Source organism: Rissa tridactyla, chromosome 10 (assembly GCF_028500815.1).
Source record: "Rissa tridactyla isolate bRisTri1 chromosome 10, bRisTri1.patW.cur.20221130, whole genome shotgun sequence".
Taxonomy (NCBI): Eukaryota; Metazoa; Chordata; class Aves; order Charadriiformes; family Laridae; genus Rissa; species Rissa tridactyla.
Genome location: NC_071475.1, coordinates 1866924 through 1888038, shown reverse-complemented (window position 1 = coordinate 1888038; position 21115 = coordinate 1866924). Strand labels below are relative to the sequence as shown.

Below are 21115 nucleotides of genomic sequence, written 5' to 3'. Positions count from 1 at the left end.
TTCTTAGACCTGTTTGCTTCCAGCTCTCCCATGTCTTTTGCTTATTCTTCCCCCTTACATTCTTTAATCTCTGTTCCCTTGTCTGCAACAGACCACCTTCTACAGAAGCCCTTGTTCTTCTGGAAAGCAGAGTCACAGGACAGGAGGAGAGCAGGATGCTGCCTTTTCCCACATGCTCCTGTTATTTCCTCAAGCTCCTGTTTTTTTGAAACTTGCTTAATCATGCTGTAGACCTTGCTTTCAAGAGGTTTTTTTGTTAGTTTGCTTTATTTTGTTCCCTCAGCCCCCCACCATAATTTTCTCTGAGATCCATTCTCTAAGAGGTGGGGCATACTAGATATGCCGTCTCTATCCTGGATTTAGTGAAAGGGCTATCAGTTTTGAAGTGCACATCTGCCCAAAGCAGCGTTACATCATGGAGCTCATGGTGTTCAGAGAAGAGCCACCGGAATGTGTAAAAATATTACCAAACAACGAATGACTTCAGGAGCTTACTTTTTTTTAGTTTAACAAATAGGAAATGACAGAGCAAAGACATTACAGTCCGTAGATACCTACCTGAGATATATACATTTAAAAAAAAAAAAAAAAGAATGTCCTTTCCACTAATGAAAATAAATATATTGCAAAATATAGTGCGTGGAAGCTAGCAGTAGCAAATACACACTAAAATATTGTGTGTATATTTAACAGCAGTCATGTAATTTTATGGCTTGTGTTCTACAGGAAGCCAGGCTAGTTTTGTTGCAGTGGTTGCTTATGACTTTGTGACTATATATAATCAAACAGCAGGTTTTCTTCTCATGCCTAAATCTTTGTCTGTTCAAGCATAAAATAAAGCTGGTACATTGAAATCCTTTCCTTTAATTGCCATTGTACTCATGCATACCTCTTTGCGTGTTGTGTGCTGACAAATGCTAGATCACTGATATTTTTGAGTATCAGTGATATCCAAAGTTTATTAACACTGATTAATATAATAAAAAAGAGTAAACGGAAACACACTTTTCATTATTTCATTCTTTCATTACGTAGTACTCCAGAGCACATGAGTAAGGTCAAAACTTGCTCATCTCTTGTGACGCCCTACTTAGAGCACTGCATTCTATTCCGAGGTCCCCAGTACAAGACAGACATGAGCTTGTTGGAACAGGTCCAGAGGGCCATGAAAATCATCCGAGGGCTGGAGCACCTTTCCTACGAAGACAGGCTGAGAGAGTTGGGCTTATTCAGCCTGGAGAAGAAAAGGCTCTGGGGAGACCTTATTGTGACCTTTCTGTATCTAAAGGGAGCTTGTAAGAAAGATGGAGAAAGATTTCTTACCAGGACCTGTAGTGATAAAGGGGCAATGATTTTATACTGAAAGAAGGGTAGATTTAGATTGGACATACAGAAGAAGTTTTTTTTCAATGAGGGTGGTGAGATACTGGAACAAGTTGCCCCTTGGATGGGGCTTTGAGCAACCTGGTCTAGTGAAAGATGTCCCTGCCTGTGGCAAGAGGTTGGACTAGATGGTGTTTAAAGGTTGCTTCTAACCCAAGCCATCCTGCGATTGTATGATCTTGTTCAGACGGTTCCTGGCTTAAACCAGTGGTATTACTTGAGAGAAAATCAGAAATTAGTTGCCTACAGATATGGCATAAAGCTCATCCTGAGTGTAGGGTATTGGCCATCCTGAAGTATGTATAGTCTAGCAACAAGAATTAAAAAGTCTTTAAAAATGGTAATCTGTAAAGTAAATGAAAATATTTGTGCTTTACCTTACTTGCAGAAAGAGCCATCTTTATGTATTGATCCAGCTTTGGTATTTCAGGTATGGGTTTGGTTCTAAAAAAGTGTGTACGTGTGTTTGCGGTGCAACATACTCTTATTGTTAAGATTGCATGAACTTTCAGTTTCCCTCATCTTCAAAATAAACCTGAACATTCTCTGTATTAAATTAACATGTGTGGTCATGTGTGGTCTGTTGATAGCAAGTGGGCATATGTGCATTTAAATGCAATTTTTATTAAATGTGAAGTTTAAAATATTTTCTTCTGATTGCTTTTTGAATGCCTTGCAAGCAAGTTTGTTCACAGACAGTTTAAATTTATAAGGTATTTGAAATGATGAAGAGTAGCATTCCATTACTTTTTGTTTTACTGTAAGACAGACTGGAATGCTGCATTATTTACAAATGTTTGGCCCCCTCCCCCTCCCCAAGTGTTCAGGAAATGGTCTATAGCACTCTTGTTTTAAGGACAGAATATGTAAGATTCATGTGTGGAAACTTGTTTGTAGAGTTAGTCTCCTTTCCATTGTGGAATATTAATTTCTCCAGCATCAGGACACATACTAATTGTTCCATTTTCCAAAAGAGTTGGATTTCTGCTAGGTCAAGCATGGAAATAGCCCTAACCTCTCTCATAGAATATCTGCGACACTGTTCTAATAAAGGAGGTGAGGAAGAAGTATTGGTTACTGTTGGAAGGGGGGGATAGATTAGGGTGAGCACCCTGATCTATATCACCAATCCTGCTGTATAATCTTTGTCTTTCAACAGATTTAGAGGGCCTGACTGGAAAAATCTTGCGTTGTTGTAGAACTTGGAAGATGTTTATTAGTACCGGTTAATACTAAGCTGATTCCTTAATATTACTGCAAAGGAATTTTCTTTGTGATTCAACACAGACCCACGTAGTTTTTTAGAATGCTGCTAATGTGGATAAGTCTTAGAGGTTTGAAGGAAATACTGCATCTGTTCCTGGTTCAGTTTCTGAAAGATTGCCAGACCCTGTGCCACAACAAGAGCTGGTTGAAAGTTTTCCAATCGAAGTTTTCTGGGGGAAAATGCTGACTCAGCTGAATTGGAAGATTTTATGTGAATGTGCCTATTCTGTCAAAACTTTAGTGAAAGCAAAGCTATCTAACATGCTGGAAGTCAACCCAACTCCATTGTGACAATGCCCATTGGGAACTCCAGGCTCTCGGTATTGTCTTTGACTTACAAGGTTCCTCACTTTGTAGCAGTTGTCCAGACAGGAAAACTTTCAGGTTTCCTGGGCAAGCCAGCAGCCTGTCCAGTGCGTTTGCAGAGTGGGGTCGGTGCTGCGTCGTTCATACATAAGGGAGCAGCACCTTTGACTCCTTGAACAGCCTGTGAACGAAGGTCACGTCTGGCTTCTCTTCTGTCTTGTCATCGCTGACATTTTTGATAAATTATTCTGAAACAGATTTTAGTCTTCAAAATTTTTGAAATTTCTGGCTTCTGTTCACATAAAAAGTTAATACAAAGCTAACAGTGACAATTTATCTAGAGATAGAAAAACTAGTTTTTATACAGCTGTAATCACAGTATGCGGAGTTTGATTAAAAATGAACTTCTCGTTAGAGAGTTCAAACTTCTTGTGATAAAGTAGAAGTACAGAAAATGCTTCCAAAAGTTACATTAGATATTTCTCATAAAGCTTAAATGTTATTCTGTGATGTATAAACCGTCTAAAGAGTGTAACAGGCTGTGCTATAAATTATTTCTGCCATGTGATATTTGCAAACATGTAAAATACAACTGCAGTACAAAAAGCCAGACTCTTAAAGACTTAGCTGGAGAGATTTGATGAGGACTACTCCCACATGAAATGTCAAAACAGGTCGTGTAAGTATTAATATAATTCAGTGCAAAACCATTCTAAAGTGCACTGAAACTTAGGTTTTGCTTTTATCTTCAATAATAGGAGTAGAAAATTTCTAAAATGAGGTCTGATGGAGCGAGCTGATTTGATTGTAGTGTCTGAGAGCTGCAGTAATTTATTGTTCTGCATAAGCCTTGATAGCTTTTAAAATTCTTTTTTTCTCCTTTCTTTCAGTATTTTTCTTTTTGTGCAGTTTCTCCAAAATACAAGATTTAATGAGAATTCTTCCTCTTTCTTTTTTTCATTCTATCTCAATGTTTTATTTTACTTTCTTCTTTTAAAAAAAAAAGTTTATGGAAAAACGTTTTGTGAACAGAACAGTTAACATCTTAAAAATGATTATTTTCTGTCATGTGAAGGGCTGGTCATTTAATAGGAAGATTACTGAGGGTTTTTTTTTTATGGTAATTTATATAGCCTTTGCTCTAAAAGTTGCATTTTACCTGTAACTTGAAAAGTTGTTATTCAGAAAACCAACTCCATAAGATATAGGCATAGAACCTAAAAGCTGGTGGGAAGTTTTCCAGAATAGGGAGTGGTGGGGGGGTGTGTGGGGTGGGACTTTGCTTGTTTGTTTATCTTGAAGTTGCATCCCTAGTCATCTCCTTTGTGGTTTTTAATCGATTTTTGGTGGAATACTCTTTCTCTTTGAACATACACTTCAAGAACAGAAAATATGGACTGCTGATTATCATCAGCATTTTCAATATCAGATATTTTCCAGAAAAGAAACAGATAGTGGGGTAAAAGATAAGAAACGGCAAGTTTCCCATTCAAAGAATTTGTAGGGTTTTTTTGTTGTCGTTGGTGGGGTTTTTTTGTTGGTTTTTGTTGTTGTTTTTGTTTTATTTCCTTTGCATTCTGGCACTTTTTTTCTCTTTTGGCTGGAGCTCCTTTTCTGGAATTGGTTCGTTTGGAAACTTGTAGGATGCACAACAGGGTTTGGTATTTCAAAGTGCGTTACTTTGCCTATACGCATGAAAGCATGTCTGCTGACAGAAGATAGCGCTCCTCGCCTTCTATTTCAAATTCCTTTGTCTTGAGATTTCTTATTGAAAGTTTTATATCCGTTTACATCACTGAGCTCTTGTCTGGATTAGAGCACACTGGCAAAACTCTTCAGACAGGACCCACAGTGTGTTTGCATAGTTGTACAACCCAGAAACCTACCTGCCAGGGAAAACTGGTATATCGCAGCGTGATGGGAGTGAATCTGCGTTCAGCAGCAGGCTAGATGTACTTTTCCCATTTTCACGTGTTAGCAGTAGGCAAAATTTGACAAGTCTATCTTTACTTTTTCTCCTTCCCCTTCCCCCATCATCGTATAACTGATTTTTTGTTTTTTAAGCGAAAATTTGTATTCTGGACTTTTTAAGTATATGTAAGGGAGCCGACTGTGTATTTATCAGTATTCTGATTCAGACAAACGTTTCCCGGTCACTTTGTATGACTGCAAGCCAGTGCTAATCCTGCTGTTCATTTTAAAGCCGTTCTCTTTGTGGGGTTGAACCGGCATATACGTACCTATATTAGTATGGTGGTGTTATTAATTTACTGTGGTTTTGATTGTGTGATTGAACAAAACTGTTTAATGAGGACATGATCTTTCACAGAAGAAATGTGCTTTTATTCTGATGCTAATTTTCAACTAACTGTTTTGAATGAGATCATTGCCATGTTCTACTGCTTGCTGCGGTCATAGTATCATGATTTTCGGATGTTTTCAGTGGAACAGGGTACACATAAATAAGAATTATATGTTATGAAGACTTCTAAGTTTATTTTTTATACATTACTTTGGTTATGAACAATCTCTTACTTTTGATGGGTGGTTGTTCCTTCACATCTTTGAACTGATTGTCTGACCACCTGAATCACAACGTTTCAAATTTCTTAATAAATGTCTGCAAACAGGGCCCAAAGCAGAATTCCTAATGATTCATTTTGCAATATTTAAACAGAAAATTATGTGACAAGTTTGTGTAGTCACTTTTTTCAATTTTTGTGACTCTCACTGAAGAGAGAGGGTCAATTTCCAAGTGACCGGCAACAACAAAAGTAGCACTGGATGTTGTCGGTGCCGTCCTGGCACATATGGCAGCCGTTGGCTGTGATGTAGCAGTTTTTTAGTGGTTGTGGTTTTGTTTATTTTGAGACTCATAATAAAAAGTGCTAGATACTCTCTCAGTGATTAGAGGAATTAGTGGAAGAAAAGTATATGAGGAGACAAACTTTCTCCCTCTTGACAGCAGGCAGAACTCTATGGAACCAGGGAAACAGCCGCAGGCTGAGTCCCATGATGAAGTGGCCGGTTGTCCTGCAGGGAGGGTGGACTGGCCTCCGCGGGCTAAATTTGGGTGTACGAGCTTGGAAGAATAGCCGGGCCTAGATTGTTAGCAAAGCAAACAAGGAATGTTATCATGTACATCGGGGAAATAGGGCATCTTCCATTCTTCCTACATCCCTAGCTGTGTAGGAATAAAGACGGAATTCTGACCAGAATGTACTCCCCACGGACTGCACAACAGAACACAGCATTACACGCTTGTTTCTGATGGTGAAAGAGGTCTAAATTCTGCATTTCGTTAAGCCAAAATCGATAGAATTAGTCTCAGTTTATAGCAGTGTGTGCAAGGTGTATTTGTACCTTATTATTTGATATTCATGCAAGTACAGATATACTTGTTATGCTTTAGTATTCATTTTGTATCATTTTCAATACTCTTTTTTTTTTTTTTATAACTTAGGATACAAAAATAGCTTCACTTGAGCGCAATATAAGAGATCTTGAAGATGAAATACAGATGTTAAAGACAAATGGAGTTCTGAATACAGAGGACCGAGAAGAAGAAATCAAACAAATAGAAGTTTACAAGAGTCACTCAAAGTTCATGAAAAATAAGGTAAGGTCTATTAATAAAATAGCTTAATGCTGCTTAAATAGTGGAAACAAAAGTTTTAACTCGACCCTTTTCAACACAAGCAGCTCTCTGCTTGTCTTCTTTTGGTAAATGTCAACTATGTAATACTCAGTAGCTATGGAGGAGTGAAGCATTTTGGATAAATAAAAATGTGTTTATGTTTTGACTTAGTAAGAGGGAAGGAAAAGGCTATTTCACCACTTCTGCAGAGGCTATCCTGAGTCTATACCGTGTCCCCTTTTCCCTTCCTGGTATATGGTGTTTTAATGTTGGCTTGTTGAATTAGTTAATAATTTTGACTTGCCCCATTTTGGCAAGTCAACTTTGACAATGTTGTGCATTTTTTGCTGGTTTTGACTGTAGTTTTACAGTAAGCACTGCCGTTCCATAGATAGTGCCAAATTGTAATCTTCTAGTATTTTAAAGACTTGCAATTTGATGAGTTTGTTCCTGCAGAGTACCTTTCAATTCAAATTATTGTACATAGATAATTCTGAGTTGACCACAAGCAGATAGTAAACGTCTGGTGACGTAACACATTTCCTGGTATCAAGTTCACAAAACAGTATTGCTTGTTCATTATTTTAAAATACATCAGGAGTAAAGCTTGATGTCCAAATTGTTGTCCGAGATGGTCTTTTTACCTCCTTGCATTTTGCTGCGCTTAGCTGTCTAGGTAAAGATAAACACTCCAAATAGTCTTTCTTGTGAATTCTAATGTTTCTTTTCTGATATTTTTATAATTGCCTTGAAACCTGTTGTGAATATATAAAATGTTACAATTTCTGCTGGTTTATTCCCAGCTCTCTACCTTGAATGCGTTTTGTTTATGAAGTGATAAAATACTGAATTAAAGTAGTCAATAACAAGAAAAAAACAAAAGTTGAAAATTATGGAGTCCAAAGCTGATGCTCGCATTCTCATATAAATAAATTTAGGTTTTGGAAATAACATTTTTTTTATATTATTTATAAGCTAAACTAAGATGAGGCAAAACAAGTCACAGCAGCCTGAAGTGGAAACACTGAAGAGGAAAGCCAGCCATCTCATCTCTTGCAGTGCTGTTAAAAATTTGACCATAATGCTAGAATAAAATCTAGGCAAACAACTTCAGTAGTCATGATTATTATGAAATCTTACTTTACTTTACAAGTCGTTCCATCCGATTTATTTTTTTGGCGTTCTTATTCTGTTTAATGTTTAGGGGTTTTGTGTATGTGGAAATGGTGTAGGTGAAATTCTAGGGAACTGAGACAGATTGATTTGCTTTTTCTGAAATATGTACTTTCAGCTCCAAAAAAACTGCTTGAGGAGGAGCTGGTACTGTTACCTCTCTAGAGGATATGTAAGCAAAAAAAAAAAGTAGGAGTTAATTGGCTTAAAGTGTAGTTTTCTGCCTACCATTGTCTGCGGATGCTAAAAATACTTTGCAACGTTGCTGTTTAAGTACAAAGTTTGCAATATCAGGTAGTTAAATACCATTACCATTCTTTCAGAGTTGGGCAAGCTAAGATTCAGAGAAAGTATGGAGCTTGTCTGTGGTTAGAGAATGAAAAGGTGTCAGCGCCTTCTGGAGAATCCCAGTTCTCTGATGTTCAGTTTTCTTGTGTAAATTACATCTGCATTATCTGCTTGATAAGATGCTTTTACTTTGTCTGAATTCCACAGTGAGTACAGGAGTAAGAAAATTCAGCAGCGTAGTATTGGATAGTGAAGATTTTCCATCTCAGAAGAGTTATTACTGTTTCCCAGTTTGGACACTGTAGTATCTTGTAAACTGCATCACAGGGAATGCTGGTGTCTTGGAACAGTGGGGCATATTTTTATCTTCTTCTGGGGGTTTGTGCTACGAAAGAAATTGAAGTGCTAGTGCCTATGTGGAATTAATCCAGATTTATTAAAAAAAAATAAATAATCAAAGTATATGTTTATTCTGTTGAAATAAAGTAGCTCTTAAGCTACTGAAAAAGAGCTAAAGTTCCCAAGTAGCATTATCATCAGGAAAATTATTTTGCCTATTTAAACATCACTGATTTCAAAGCAGTTCCATTTTAGTAATTTACAGCAAAACTCCTAGTGCATCTCAGCAAATCTGTTGATACAAACATAATGTACAAAGCCTAGTATTTTGTTAACAATTTTCTGATGTTTTCGAGAGGAAAAGCTTCAGTATATTTCTGTGGCGCAGAAAGCAGCCAAATGAGAAGACTGTTAAACATGCCTTGTTTTGTCACAATCTTCTGATCTTTGATAAATGACACATTCTGATGAAACTTTGTCTGTTTTCTTTCACCAGTCCTTTTCTTCCACTTAAAATTGAGATTTGCAGAAGAAGGTATTACCTCTAGTATTCATCTGAAAACCTTTCGATGTAGAAAAGTATTTGTGTAGCTGTCAGCAAACAGATCTTATTATACCTGATCTGTTGAACCTGAGATTATTGATAAATTCCGATAAACAGAAGTCTTGATTGATGGCAAAGAACAGAACAAAACTCTTCTCACAGTTAACAATCTTAGATGCTATAAAGCTCTCAATACTTCACATTTATTCTTGAATTAGAACTCGTTTTAAGTCTGCTCTTGATTTAAATAAATGGGAAGGTGTTAAATGGAGGCCAATACTGAGTATTATTTATTGTATGCGAGTGGCAGAGAATGTTGGGAAGTGTTCCTTTTTTAAAATAGTTCTTAGGAATAGTCACTCCTTCCAAACATGTAGGCTTTAATTTTGACTTGCAATTAAATAGAAGTTGTCGAAATGAGAAAGAAAACTTGCTTAGATTCCTTCCCCGCCCCCCCCACTACTGAATGTAATGACAGTTCAGTACAACTTCATCAAATTAGTGTTAAGATGAGTTTTAAGAATTGATTACGCTGTAACAAAGCACCCTGTAATTAATGTCTGTGTATAAGACCTTTTCACACTGTATGAAGGAAACATGCAAGTTCCAGGTGATCCTGTAGAAGAAATATACAGGAAAAGAACTACAGCATTTTTTTGTGGATAGGCCTGGAAATGTGATAAACACTTTAAAAATAGACCTTGACGAATATAACCTGTAGAATTTACACGTGGACTTGTAGAGTCTACTGTGTGCACCCACTTCACTTCACTTGCATTGCTACTGTTTTTCTTTTACTTAAATCCTTCACTTTAAAAAGCAGTTGTCATTTGTCACATAAGACCAGATCCTTATGATGCGCAAATCAGCATAGTTTTATTTAATGGAATTATTTACTTAAAGATTTAGCCCATTATTTTTAATATGCAATACTCCGGGGAAAAGCTCTCATTGGTTTTTTTTTGGTTTTGTTTCCCAGTTACTCGATGTAATGTCACATAAGATTTTCGTGTGCAAAAATAATAATCTAGGAAGGAGGATAATGGTTTTCTGGAAGTGCTAGTGTCTAAGGAACTGAAGTTAATGGAGGTGACAGAGAATCGTAAACTGAGAAGGCAGACAAAGGAACTAGGGTTTCGGCAAAGGAGGTGAGGCAAGATCATATTGGGCAATGTTGAAAAAGTGGTGACAGGCAAATTACACATATGAAATACGTGAGATAGCGGGAAGGTCAGGATCGGGGGAGAAACCTGGAGTTCCTTAGATGCTACAGCACTTATACCCAGGCTTGGAGATTGTCTTCGTTGTAGTCTTTATAAAGTACAAAAACTTTTCTGCCTTTGCCTTTTTTTCGGACTGAGATCAGGAGATCTCCTGAATCGTGACTGTTGGTCTTCCACACCACTTAAGGTATAGTAAAGTGAAAATGTTTGCACATCTCCTGGAGACAGAATTTTATGTCATTCCCTGTTTAATTTTTTTATACGCTAATAGATAATGCAGAACTTTAAAAGACATTTTTAGACCTGGGTATATTTGCTTTTTTAAACAGCTATGTGGTTTCTTTTTATGTCTTTGGTATTTTTGATACTTAATTTTTTTTAAATTGAAGTTGTAGTACATTTTCACCATTATACTTTATTTTAATAAAACACCAGCCAAAAGCATAATTATTCAAGCCATTTTTTTTGTTGTTGTGTTTTGGTTTTTTTTGTTTCGTTGGTTTTCTTTAAGATTTTTTTTTGAGTGCTCTAACGCATTTCAGACTCTTGGCAATTGGTAGGTCTTGTAGCCAGAACTTTATACTAAACAGATTCTGATTCCAAAACACAAAGAACATACCTGCAATGAAAATGGAGGACTTTGTTGTTGTTGTGTCGATTATTTCTCGGGGTGGGGGTTGTGTCATGGAAAAAAGCGGGAAGAGTTTCTAGGAGAGATTAAGCATCTGTGATGTTCACATAGGTCTCATATAAAGCACGTGATGTAATTCATCTTGGCTGCAGATCTACGTTTTGTCTTTAGATCTTGTAGGCAGATTTTCCCATTGTCCACTTTGTATACATTTTTGTCTCAGTTGCTATACTTGCTTACATATTCTGGCAGGGGATGGAGGAAGGTCATTTGCTTTCAAGAGCAAGTTTTCTCTAGCAGTTTCTTAACAGCACGCTTTGCATTCTCCTGACATCTGTTTTTTGTATGCTTCTTTTCTTATTTTGGTATTTTCAGACTGTGAAGGTGATTGCTTTTAGTGCCAGTGTAGATTCTTGATTTTATACAGTAGCTCAGAGGTGGCTAGCCAAGTACCTTTACCAGCTAGACAAACATACAGACATTTATAAAGAGAAAAAAGGAATAAATATATTAAGACATGCACATGGACTACAGTTGGAAGAAACATTTTTTTAATATAATTTTTGAGGACATACTTACAATGTAAAACAAAATAGAAATGTTTTGATCAGCAGTAAATGTTTCCAGTGACTGTGCCACACTGTAATGAACCTGTGAAATATTTTATTCTGTCGGTCTTTAGGATGTGGTTGAATAGGATCAGCTTGTGGATACATATTCTTTTTTTCCTGCGGATTTTTGAATCACCTTCCAACTACCCCTTCCAGATTTCTTGTGTCCCAAATTTGTGTTGGGATGCAACTGATGGGAGAGAATGGAAGGAGCTCTTCTAGCAGTGCTCTGCTTGTTGCAGAATTGAAACTTGAATTTTAAAGAAAAATTTGTAGGCCTTACAGTCATCGAGAAAACTTTCCAAATATAAAGGAAGTGTGGTTTCTCTGTGTTTTGCAGATGCTCTGAGGTGTTTTATTCCAAATAAAGAGATGATGTACCTGAACTCATCTGGTGACCAGTGTTATTTCACAGGACTTTAAGAAGACTAGTTACATGTCACCTAATTCACTGTCCTTTAGCATCATTCTTTGTATTGTCCAGTGCTCTGCTCAGATTGATATATTCTAAATCCACCACGCTTTTGCATTCTGTGGCTACTCCTCCCATTTATCGTTGTGGAAAGGGAAGAATAATCACAATTCCGTGACATTTACTGATGAACCTTAAATTCACTTAAATTCAGAAGCTCCTTGTTTAGTGACTGGGTTCCTGCTGTTTCCCCTAGGATACGCTTTTACAATCATCTCACAGACCGTTCACTCTCTGGAATTTTTTATAACGTTTTCCCCAGACTTCTCTTAAGTTAATCTCTTTGGCTTGGCTTTCCTAGGACCTGAGAATTCCATATGAACTGCCAGGGAGGAAAAAAGAAGGTGGGGATGGTGGGCAGCAACACATTTGCAAGTAGAGTAAGGTTAAAATTCCACTTCTCTGTTTTCCTCTCCTTACTAAGGTGCCTGCTTTTCCTTATCAATCTCCTAAAAAACCCTTGATTCACTCTGGCGAATGACAAGTCACAAGAATCATGCTGTTGGAAGGCATAGGCTATTGGATTGAATTTATACTTTTATGAACACTTTTTTTCCTATGCATTTTTGCCGTCCTGCCAGACTTGCCTCACACAGGATAAATTTCTTTGAACGTAAGTGAGGTCCATGGTGAATTTATAGGCCAAATCATCATGTATAATCTTTAAGAGTTTCCTTTTAACTTCTGCAACAGCAGGGCAATCATTCTTAAGGCAGGGTATGTTAAATTACAAGAAACTCAATTGAATTGTGAGTGTAAAAAGTCAGAATCTTAATCAGGTGTCTGAGTTGTCATATTGTGGTCATTCACAACTTTCAGATTTCAAGTGCAACTATGAATTGGAAATGAAATTAATGATCTAACCTTTTCCCCCCCCCTCCCATTACAGATTGACCAACTAAAACAAGAACTCTCAAAGAAAGAATCAGAACTTCTTGCCTTACAAACTAAGCTTGAAACCCTTAGCAATCAGAATTCAGATTGCAAGCAACACATTGAAGTGCTTAAAGAGTCACTTACTGCCAAAGAACAGAGAGCTGCCATACTTCAGACAGAGGTATTGTATCTTCTAATCATAAAATGCAATAGAAATATTTCGTTAATGGCATGTGTCAAGGTGATGATGTGTTTGTTGCAAGTCTGTGTAGAAAGCAATTTGTTTAAGAAGAGTGAAATAATTTAAAACCTTCTAAATGGCAATACATTTGCTATGTATTTTTTTTGTAGTACAGCAGCTCTCATTCTAAAATTTTTTTAGAAGCACCTATGATTGCCTTTTAAGAAAATGTTTGTGCTTCATTCTCATTGGCTTCAATAGGGGGAGCTGGGCCTTAATGACTTAATTGTTGTGATTGCATCTCTTGTTTCCTCATCGATTAGTTGATTTAGTTTTCCTTTTGATGGCTCTGGCTTGATGATTCTTTTTCTACTTTGTGTTTCTGTTATGAAGAGTGAAGCTACTGATGTATTTTGAAGGGATCTATTGAAGGTGCATGATATTAATCTGTGGTTATTGTTTTGAGTGCAATCAGCATTTATTTTAAAATATGAATAATTTCAGTCTTTAAAACAGGCCAGTGCATTAGTTATGTATGTATCTACAAACTCGGATCATAAAAATATGGGTAATGGAATACACAGTTGAGATGGTTGCCACATTTGATGGAATGTGTAAATCCAGTGTTAAAAATGTTGTCTACTAGTTCATTTAATGGGGTTTTAAAAAACTTGGAGCACACGATACTTATTAGATCGATTCCTATTATAACTTCTTCATTTTATTTTTAATGTGTGTACCCCTTTCAAGAAACAAATACCTGGGAAACTCAGTCATACAGTGCAAATAGTTTCTGTTCAGAGAAGTATATAATTTAAGGTATACAGGAATCTTACAGAATGTCTCAAATTTCTGGCTGACAAAGCTCTAGGAGAACAAACAGCTTAAACTCATCCTTCTCATGGATGCAGGAAATAAATATTTCTAAGATTCTGATTTTCCCTCTGTGCTGTATGTCTTATCCTCTGTGCATTAAGAAGATACAGATGAAATCTTGGAATTTCCAGCTTGTGTTTAATGGCCCAGCCAGCATATGTGTATAATACAAAATAATCATAATAGAACAAGGGTAAAAACTCCAGCAGTTTTGGCAGATCTCAGTCTAGCTTCTGAGTAGTAAAGATTACGTATTTTAAATCTTCGTCTGTGCAGATCTGTTTTGCAAGGTTTGTATTACCTGTTATGGTGATGAATTCCTTTGGCTCTCCGCTAATTTGATTTCCTAATTCTTTATCAGACCAGTATGTATTCAAGGCATTATGGCTTGATGGCTGGACGATGGGCAACGGTAAAAAGAACTGAATCTACAGTGCCCTTGATGAAGGGCTGCTGGGATTGTGCAGTCCTGGTGACAAACCAGTTGCTTTCTGACAGATACTCAATTCCTCTTCTTCCCGGTTTCTGCATAAGGCAGTTGAGCTTGAACGTTTTATTGAAGCAATTTAAGTTAAAATTAGCTGTAATTGCCTGTTGGTGTGCAGGTGACGCTCAGTTGTATTGTGTCTGCTTATTCTTAGTCTTTCACGGAAACTAAAATGAAAAATTAATGTTAAAATGATCAGAGAGGTAGCTTGGTAGAAGGAATGCTATATAATAGCAAAGAATGAATCCCTTTTGTTTGGCCTAATAATCATGTTATTTGTGTTATAAGTGATTGTGACATTTCGCACAAATAATATGAGATTCTTCCAGCTTTCAATGAAAAAAAAATTGTGTGTAAGCTAAGTAGGTCATTGCATGTAAGAGACTTAAAAATGAAGCAAAACAACTCATAAATGTCCTCACAGTGTATCTTGGTTCCAGACAGTTAAGGCTGTCTCTGCATGGACTTGCTAAATCAATTAAGCCTGAATTTGTTTGTGACTGAATTGTCAAAAATTGTGTTTTTTATTTCATATGCATTAATGTCAGCTTTTGGTAATTACATTACCTCATAAATTGATGAAGCTCTGAAACACTGCAAACGATTTTATATTCCCCATAGAAATCTAGGTGACTTCCATTTTCTGCTTTCCGGATACATAATGATTTTTATAAAACAACAGGGTTTTTTTACTTTCTTTTATCTGTTTAAGAGATCTTTGTAAAGGAAATAGGTGAAAGTTGGTGACTTATGTCCACCCTTCTTATGGGAAGTAATTTTAGTTAAAATTTGCTGCAATTGTCTGTTCACGTACAGGCAGCTTTTGGCAGAAAGGTCACATAAATGTAACTATTTTTAAATTATTTTTTTTTCTGGGAGATCATATGAAAATGAAGGCCTTTGAGTACTGGGTTAATGACAGACTTCATTTTAGGATGTGATACATCCTGAGATGTATTGGAAGCAACATAAAGAAAACAAGTTCCAGTTCCAGTTATCATGTATTGATGGAGCCACTACTTGAAATGGTTTACCAGATAGTTTTGATCTAATAGCAGATTTAGACTGCTAAAATCACTTGCCTCAAAATTTCTTCTACTTCCATTTGAAAAGATAGCATTACAGGGTGTGCTCTTATGTGCACCATTTACCTATGAGGCAGAGACTTTAAATAATTTGCATTAAACTTTAAATTATGTCAGCAATTTACCTGATCTTGAAATACTGTAATAACATACATACTTTGGGCAAAATTAATTACATTTTTAATGCAGTTAAGATGCACTTGATTTTTGTTACTTTCCTGTACTTTTTGGTGATGTAGTGCATCTCAAATCTGCTGAAAAAGATCTTTACTTTTATGTTATAAGGAGTAGTAGCCATGAGTTTCTCAAGCCAGGACTTATCAGGAAAGAACAGTACTTTAGTTGTTTATTTTAAGGACTCAAGGTTGCTGCAGGCACATCACAGGCTGTACAACTGTCCATCTAGAAGATTGGGTGTTCAGGGGCTGGAAATGAGGAGCCGTTTCTGGAGTTTAATACTGAGGCTCCAGAAGAGGTCTGGTTAGTCTGGACATGCTTTTCACCTCTTTTGAATAGACTGTGAATCAAGAACTCCTTAAAACTGCTGAGCTATCCGATCTTGCTTCCTGGAAGAGTCTTATAGCCGCTTTCGGCTTGTAAGAACTACGCTCATATAACCAAACACAGGATTTGTCATAAATTGCTGTGCAACTATGTGAGAATGTTCTCGCTTTCTCTAACAGTCATGAAAACAAGTGACAGATCTCTGTGTCCAAGCAATTTCACAGATTAGAAAATAAGATTCTTCAAGGCTGATGTGCACTTTCTAATGCTGTTCTCTTGTTAGATATTTTTAAGACCCTCAGGGTTTCGGCACATTACTTACCACCCTCTTGTATGCTAAGGAGTTCTTCTGTTTAAAAATGATTGCCAGGATGTCTCTTCTCCGCAAACTATTATGTCTCACGTTCCAGACTGGGGGTGCAGTCTGTTAAACTGCCGGCGTTCTGGGGAAGGGCGCCGGAGCTCTGAGCGACGCAGGAGCTGGACGGCGGCTGCATTTGTAGATGGCCATGTCTGCTCCTGTGGGGCAAAGTTCTTGTTTCTTAGAAATATTTAGACAAAACCAGAAAGAAAAAAATCTGTGACATAAGTGGCAAGAAGACACCTCAGTAAAAATTAATTACGTAGGCTATAGGCCAGTCTTTGCGTGCTGTAAGTTTGAGGGTTTTTAAAGCTGATCTTGTTCCTAGAGTTAAGTCAGTTATGAGGTGGGTGAAAACAGGCTGTTTGTGCTACTTCCACTTTTTCTTATTCAGGATGGAAATGCCTCCTTTTTTCTCTTATTTCTTTTGCCGACTTATTTGCCCTTATTTTGACTAACCAGTGGGCCAATATGTGGCAATAGGAATTAAGTAATTTTTTTTGTTTGTTTCGTTGTATGCTTCATTATGCATTTCAATTAACAAATTCGTGCCTTCAGGCTGCATTCTACTGTTACATCCTGTACAAGCTAAATGTGATGCAGCAAGACAGGAAAATTCAAAATGATGCCTTAGAGTAAAATTTTCCTGAACTCCCTTTATACCTACTCTTAGTTTTGTGTGGGCCCTTTTTGGTAATCACTTTGCAAATATTAACTTCATATAACTCAACAACGTCTGTCTTCAGTACTCAGAAATACCCCATCTTTCAAAAGGACCTTTTACATTTCCATTTAATCTTTAGTTTGGAGAACTCTGGGGCAGTAGGGGGAACGTTTATCTCTCATAAGAATCTTTGCTGAAAATGTTACATTTGGTTATGTGCGAGAGACTAAATGTGGGCTAATTCCAAGTATTAGCAGAGGCCATTGATGTTTTGTTTCTGGTATATCTATTAAGCTGTGTTAAATTAAATAACAAAGCAACAACAAATCAAAATACATTTCCTGCAGAAAACAGAATCCCTGCAACAAGAGAGCCGTGATGGAATAGAGGGGCTTTCTGTGCCCTAAACCCAGGATCCTACTTACCAAAGAGCTGAAAATGAGCAAGTGTCATTTATGTAGTGATCAAGCACACGGCCTGCCAGCGTAGATGGGCGAGGAAGAATTAAATTACTTTGCCAGTTGGGTTCTCTCTGAGACCTGGGTTTCAAGCTGACTAAGCTAAGGCCTAAACTGTGCCGTGGTAGCAATCCAGAAATGATTCTAGACACAGCAGCCTTTGTTCTCTCTAACTGGGAATTGGGAAAAGATTTTGTTTGCTTAGAGCAACTGAACCTTCTATGTCCAGGCCTAAGGTCTTATCTAAAGGGAGGGCGATGGGCTTCCAGCAGCAGATGGGAAAGCAGCTGCAGGGAGATGCAGGATGAATGGCAGGCCTCCAGCAGGTGGAAATCATTATGGAAGGAATTTTGTACTGTACAAGCTATTGTTGGTCGTTCCCTGCCGAGTAAAGTTAATAACATTTTGGCCAGCGTTAAGCCACACTCCTTTCTTCCTGTATGTCCAAATTGTCTACTTGTAGAATAGATAGTTTTTGTTAATTATCATGTAGAATTTTATGCTGTCCTAAAACATGCTTATAACCTGCCTTGAAGGGCTTCTTTCTGCAGGTGAAAGTAATCATCAAAGGCCATTTCTCATCCTGAGCTGAGTAATGTATTTGTAGTTGCAGTGTCAACTTCCTGCCTAAATAGGATTGCATTGAAGCAGCTTAGTAAATCCTGTAATAAAAGAAATCCTCAACTGGTTCTCGGTTACTTCATAACAAGTATTTTAGTATTATTTAGCTTAATAATGGTACTCTGCAGGTTATCTTTAGGTTATGAAGACAGCAGCTGCGTATGATGCAACAGGATGTGATTAATAAAATCACAGAATGGTTGAGGTTGGACGGGAGCTCTGGAGGTCATCTGGTCCACCCCCCCTGCTCAAGCAGGGCCACCTAGAGCTGGTTGTCCAGGACTATGTCCAGTTGGCTTTTGAATATGTCCAAGGATGGAGACTCCACAACCTCCCTGGGCAACACGTGCCAGTGCTCAGTCATCCTCGCAGTTGTGTTTCCTGGTGTTCAGAGGGAACCTCCTGTGTTTCAGTTTGTGCCCATGGCCTCTGGTCCTGTCACTGGGCGCCACTGGAAAGCCTGGCTCCATCTTTACAGCTTCTCTTCAGATATTTATACAAAGTGATAAGATGTCCCCTTCTCTTTTCTAGGCTAAACGGTCCCAGCTCTCAGAGGCTTTTGTCACATGAGAGATGTTCCAATTCTTTAATAAAGCTCTTAATTAGTCCCTTAATTGCTTTGTGGCCCTTCGCTGGACTCACTCCAGTATGTCCATGTCTCTCTTGTACTGAGGAGCCCAGAACTGGACACAATGTCCCAGGTGTGGCCTGACTAGTGATGAATAGAGGGGAAGGATCACGTCCCTCAACCTGCTGGCAACACCCTTCCTAACGCAGCCCAGGATAGTTTACCTTTTTGCCGCAAGGGCACATTGCTGGTGTTCAACATGGTGTCTGCCAGGACCATGAGGTTCTTTTCTGCAAAGCTGCTTTCCAGCTGAGTGGACCCTAGCAGATACAGGTGGAGTTGTTCCTCCCCAGGTGCAGGACTTTGCACTTCTCTTTGCTGAACTGCATGAGGTTCCTGCTAGCCCATTCCTCCAGCCTGTTGAGGTCCCTCCGAACAGCAGCATCACCCATTTATCAGCTGCTCTTCCTGGTTTTGTACCATCAGCAAACTTGCGGAGGCCACACACTGCCCCTTCATCCGGATCATTAATGAAGATGTTGAACAGGACTGGACCCAGCGTTGACCCCTGGGGTACAGTACTGGTTCTACTTGAGTCCCCTGATCCTACTTGGTACTCTTCCACCTTCCTCCGTGGTTCTCGCAAGCCAGGTATAATAGGGCATGAGGCTCAGAAGTAATCTGTTGGTATTAATTATAGTTTCTTGTAGTTCAAGTATCCCTGGAAGCTCATCGGTTTAATTTGTTGGCAAATTTTATCAGTGTTTGTTATTTAGTAGAATAGATTATTTTTTGTATTATTTCAAGTCTAGAATTTTCCTGATATCTTAGCAAACTAGCTCAGAAAATATCACTAAGTTAAAAGTATAGTTTAAGTTTGAGCTTATTCTTCATTGGTTTCAGCTGTCAGAAATAACGGGTCAGCAGAGTCTCTGATTCCGAATCTCTGCAGAATGTTGGGTACTACTGAGAGGCACGACTAGCCTATCTCTTTATTCAGATGGTAGTTTTACATGTGTTATAGCAACTCATCAGAAATAAGAGGACATCTGGATTTTTTTGGTGATTATAATTCATTTCCTTTAAGCAATGGTAATTGGATCAGATTTCAGGTACAATGGCACTTTCTCACATGATGTGAGAAAATTTAAAACCAACAGTAAATCAGTTAAGTCTAGATCTAAACATGATGTGCTTTTTGCACAGTGTTTTTGTTGTCTCAGTGATGTCAGTGTTTTGGGTTTTTTTTTTTATAAGTTTATTTGACTTAAAAAGCTATCATTTGAAGTTTTTATTGACAGCTTAAACAAAAAGACATAATCCTGTAAAGCAATAACTATCATGGTGGCCAGAGTTGGGAGGTCTGAAAATGGTTTATTGCCAGTGGGAAAAATGTTTGGAACCAGTCCTTAGGAGGTTCACCACCTCTGCTACGTGCATTTCATTTTGTTCCATTTCTAAGGGTATATGTGATAATAGTGCCAAACTATGCAAACTTTTCCTAACCTAATGTATATAGCCTTTGTTTTGATTATCTCTTTATTAATGATGTGAAAACCCCGAGGTCAGATAAAAATGAGCCAAGGTCAGGCTACTCCAGCTACAGAGTTCTGAAAATGTCACGGTGCTCCATGGAGGAGTGTTAGACTTGCTGAGGTTTTCCCTGCCGCTGTGAAAAAGCCGTAGATGTTCATTTTTAAGTGAAGCCTTGTACTGTTACTGCAGAGGGAAAGAGGTTAAACAGCATGAATGATCCTTTTTGATGATTTAAAAAGATGAGACAGTGCTATTTGTATAGCCTAAAAAGTGCTAGACGGTACAGTCTGAGACTATATTTGCGCATATTTGCAGTGCTCTTACCATCAGGAAATAAATTTACATAAATTGATGCAAATAAATTCATTTCAGCTGGGTAGCTCAGTGGAGAACATACATGTCATACGCAATTCTGACACAAACACACTTAGCACTTTATTAGTTAGTGTATCGTTGCGTTGGGTAACGCACCCGCAAACCGGCAGGTGTGCTCTTTGAAGGTCAATGAACTGTGGAATAAGTAAATGTCTACAAAGAAATTTTGTAAATTGTGACCACAGTCCTGTCAATGGAGAAAATGAATTAGAAAAATAGGTGAAGTCTGTACTGTAACTGAATACTGAATTGTTCAGTACACATGTATTAATATAGAAAACCTAATAAAAAAGAAGAGGAGAGGTGATTATTTTAGGTATTTATTGCAATCTGTTTTTTCTTTTAAACAAATCTGTTTATAGAGAAGGGCTGTGAAATGAGTGACTTCTTGGCAGTTCTTAGTTTGCATAGAGAGCAAATAAAAGCAGACAGCACAAAATACTTGGAACAAAGCTACAAACGCTTTATTTTTCTTTCTGTTACTATGTTGATATTTGATATTGCTTGAAATGTAAATCTGCTTTTAATTTTACAATAATAATGGTATAACTACGGTTATTTCACTCTCCCATTTTTATTTTTCTAAGAGTTTTACTTTGAAATTGTATTTTTCTATTGTTTTGTTATTTTTCCTGTTCCAAATCAGGCTG

General features: G+C 37.6%; 1 protein-coding gene across 1 annotated transcript in view; it reads left to right on the top strand.

Moving 5' to 3' along the window:
* Positions 1–21115, top strand: part of ERC2 (ELKS/RAB6-interacting/CAST family member 2) — a 370025-nt gene that overhangs the window by 115844 nt on the left and 233066 nt on the right. The window contains exons 6-7 of the mRNA XM_054216425.1: positions 6419–6574; positions 12763–12930. Coding sequence (XP_054072400.1) covers positions 6419–6574; positions 12763–12930 — 324 coding nt within the window. The remainder of the gene's footprint in view (positions 1–6418; positions 6575–12762; positions 12931–21115) is intronic.